The following is a 3,510-nucleotide window of genomic DNA, read 5'->3' on the forward strand; positions in this document are numbered from 1 at the left end:
TGGGGGAATATAAGAAGAATTGAGTTTAAAAGATGTTTCATTGATGGATAACTGTGGATACCTACATCCATGCGAGCCTCCCAGGCTCATGTTGTGCTAAAGGGTTATTAAGAACAGAAATCGTACATGAATATTACATTTCACCCTCAACATCTCCCAGGATCCCTTGTCCAAAAATCTGTTGTTGCTAGCAATATTCACGAAAACATTTAAAATTGTATTTTTTATTGAAACATTTGTTTTGCTCTGATGCAAGGTTGTTGCCTAGCAGCAACAATAGGTCAAAGTGACAGCTGACCAGTTGGGTCACATGATTTCATATTACAGTAGAAGAGAAAGTCCCGGCCAATTACAAACCTCCCATTTTTTTTTTGTCCAGGAGTAGGCATAAATTGACTAACATTACTAAACAATGACATACAGTACACACAAGTGTTCCTCCCTCCACCACACTAAAACCATTCCTTCAAATTGAGTTATTGTACTTTTGAGGGGATTTTTCCCTTTAACTTTACAGCCTGAAGAACATGAAATAGAAATGCTACAAAAGACATTGTGTCGTTGGTTGTCTGTGACAAAAGTGGAACACACACACCCCGACCGGCTTGCATTACAACGTTCCACACGGACACAACACAGGAAATCACCATCAATACCACTGACCCCTAGACGAGATACCACTGACCCCTAGACGAGACATGTCTGGATACAGGACGGCAGTAGTTCTATAAGGTCTCAGAAAGGTAGTAGGAGACAGCTTAGCCATCCGCTACACCTCTATTGGGAGAGGTGATGTGAGAGTCCTCACACTGACCCTTTAATAAAGCAGGGACTGATAAACCTGGGATAACCCCGCCCTCCCCCAAAACACTGAAGGCAGACCCAGAGAACCAGGGTCCGTAAGCCTGGCCTATTACAGCCTGGTCCCAGACCAGTTTGTGGTCTTGCCAACTCCACAGACTTGGCACCCAGGCTAGGTGTGTTTGAGGCTTCATGGACCCTCTACGGGCTCAATCCCTTTGAGCGCATCATAAAGCTGTTGGGGTAGAATTACATATCCCTCCCCTAGCGCCGGGTCCCTGTTCATCCTCTGGAACTCTCCGATAGCCTTAAACCTCTTCAACTGTCTCTCCTGCCTCCGACACTTCTGCTGTACGGTCTTTAACTTCTTCCTCAGCTTGTCCAGCTGTTCCTCCAGCTGCTCAATCCTCTTCTTCTGCTGAACCGTGTCCTCTACGGTGTAGTTGTGGTCGCAGGAGATGGACATGCTGTGGGGAAGGTTCTCTACCAGGGGTAAGGGGTCTACAGTGTGATGGGTCTCTGTCTGTATCTCCTGCTGTGTCTCCTCTGTGTCAGAGAGGGGGAGGGAGGGGAGGGTCAGAGAGAAGTCCATCTCTGGAGGTAACGGGTCCGCCAAGGACTCTGCCTATGAAAAATAATAATTAAGTACAAATCTAAAATAATTCCATGTTTGATAGTTTGGTATACATACCCCAGCCTGGTGCCAGATGTGTTCTGTCTTATCAACTTATTAGGTTATTGTCATGCCAATTGTAACACCAGATGTGATAGGTGTGACAACGACCAAAGGCATTGGCAAGACCGTACAAACCAGATCTGAGACCAGGCTATAGGTTCCACAGGAAAATTATGCATCCTTGTGTGTGCGTTTTACCTTGACTTGTAGCTTACTGAAACAGAATAGAGAAGGTACAGCATTCTCCTTCAGGACTCGGTTGTTGCACTCTGGCTTGAAGCAGTCTTTAGTGAAATGCTGAGAGCAGATATTACTGTATCTGGTTGGTTTGAAATTGTTTCTCCTCATTGCTGCAACCCATTTCCCACACACGTCTGGCCGCGCTAGCGGGAACCTGCAATACACCGACAAAAGTATTGTTACATTACAGTATCAAACACAAAACAAACTCTGAAGGTTCACAAATACTGTTGTTACTGTGTTGGTAGTCCAGTAGCTAGTCACTGTTGCAGGAGCTAAGCTTAGCACCAACTACTGTTAGCCAACCATCGCTACAACTGGCTACATCGGTCAGCGCTGAATCTGCCGACTGTAAATAGCCTAAGTAGCCAACGTCTGTTTCATGATAGGGATGCCAGTCTGACGCACGGTGGAACGCAGCTCCAGTCTGACGCGCGGTGGAACGCAGCGCAGCTCCAGTCTGACGCACGGTGGAACGCAGCGCAGCGCCAGTCTGACGCGCGGTGGAACGCAGCGCAGCTCCAGTCTGACGCACGGTGGAACGCAGCGCAGCGCCAGTCTGACGCGCGGTGGAACGCAGCGCAGCTCCAGTCTGACGCACGGTGGAACGCAGCGCAGCGCCAGTCTGACGCACGGTGGAACGCAGCAAACGTTCACAAGATACCAGTGAGAGGCAACAAGAACATTGCAATCTACTACTTATAAGCACCACCAACATAGCCATGATGGGTAGCTATTCCCACGCGTTTAACCCAACTACAACTAAGTCAACAGAAGCTAGATAGTTAGGTCATGAGTAGCCTCGAGTTGCCATACCTCCACAATCACGTCGTTGTCACGTTTCCCCTTTTTACGTGAAGCCTGGTTGGCGACTGGGCTAGGTCATGGGGAATCTTGCGATTCTCAACAACTGTGCAAAAGCTGTGATAACAGCTAGTCAACTGACTAGATAGTAAGCAAGACGAGGCTAGACAGCTAGAGCATGTATGATCATTATCTGTAGAGTGACCGTGGTGATGTCGGGAGTTGAACTTACTTGTGAAATGAAATGTTTCTGTCTTTATGATATCTGTTTTTGCATCCGTAAGCTGAGCACGATTGGACCATCTCTACAATCGCGAGTTACTGGCAGATTTGACAGTTGTTGTCTTGTCCCTTTTCCTTGTCTTTCAATGCTTTATTTTGTCCTTTCTTGGCGAGGTCCTTTCCACTTTCCACAATGGCCGAAATGGCTTCAAAGATCTGTCTTTGACTTCACAACTGTTGGTCATGTGACATGTTTTCTCAACTCTGATTCGCACAGAATTTCTCTTTCTCTGATTCGTGAAGATAATAAGGTGTTATTCCGCATTTGTCCGCTTGGGGGCGGTAAAACACTGCTGGAAAGACCACATCGAATTGTATTAATGAATTAATTTAACCTTTTATTAACTAGGCAAGTCAGTTTAAGAACATATTCTTATTTACAATGACGGCCTGCCAAATGTCAAAAGGCCTCCTGCGGGGATGGGGGCCTGGGAACGAAATATAGTAGTCAAAAACATTTCAGCATCTTGTCCATGATGACCTAAAAAGGTATACATTAGTACATTTCTTTGTGGCTGTCATTTTGGTACCACCATTTACCCTTTGACCCCGGCGAAAACGTTTTATATGTTGCCCCAAACCAAATGAACACATGCTATAGGACATGCTCCATTTACTCTGAGCTATATGACACAAAATACAATACCTGAGCAGGTACCTTCCTCACCTGGGTAGTAATGGACAACCTCAGGTGTCAGTTTACTCCT

The 3,510-nt window shown here is 46.2% G+C and overlaps 1 protein-coding gene across 1 annotated transcript; it reads right to left on the reverse strand.

Moving 5' to 3' along the window:
- Positions 1–208: 208 nt before the first annotated feature.
- On the reverse strand, positions 209–2,963 carry LOC139409823 (THAP domain containing, apoptosis associated protein 1). The gene is made up of 3 exons (XM_071155209.1): positions 2,754–2,963; positions 1,676–1,871; positions 209–1,426 (listed from the first exon to the last, which is right to left on the reverse strand). Exons 1-3 carry the CDS (start codon positions 2,822–2,824, stop codon positions 992–994), a joined length of 702 nt encoding a protein of 233 aa, XP_071011310.1. The 5' UTR covers positions 2,825–2,963; the 3' UTR covers positions 209–991.
- Between the last annotated feature and the right edge of the window lie 547 nt (positions 2,964–3,510).

This window comes from Oncorhynchus clarkii, chromosome 5 (assembly GCF_045791955.1).
Source record: "Oncorhynchus clarkii lewisi isolate Uvic-CL-2024 chromosome 5, UVic_Ocla_1.0, whole genome shotgun sequence".
NCBI classification, from domain to species: Eukaryota; Metazoa; Chordata; class Actinopteri; order Salmoniformes; family Salmonidae; genus Oncorhynchus; species Oncorhynchus clarkii.

Coding starts and splice junctions, on each gene's coding strand:
- LOC139409823 (XM_071155209.1), bottom strand. CDS start 2,824: ATGGTCCAATCGTGCTCAGCTTACGGATGCAAAAACAGATATCATAAA. Junction 1,872..2,753: donor AGAAACATTTCATTTCACAA/GTAAGTTCAACT, acceptor GGTGTATTGCAG/GTTCCCGCTAGCGCGGCCAG. Junction 1,427..1,675: donor TCAGTAAGCTACAAGTCAAG/GTAAAACGCACA, acceptor TATTTTTCATAG/GCAGAGTCCTTGGCGGACCC.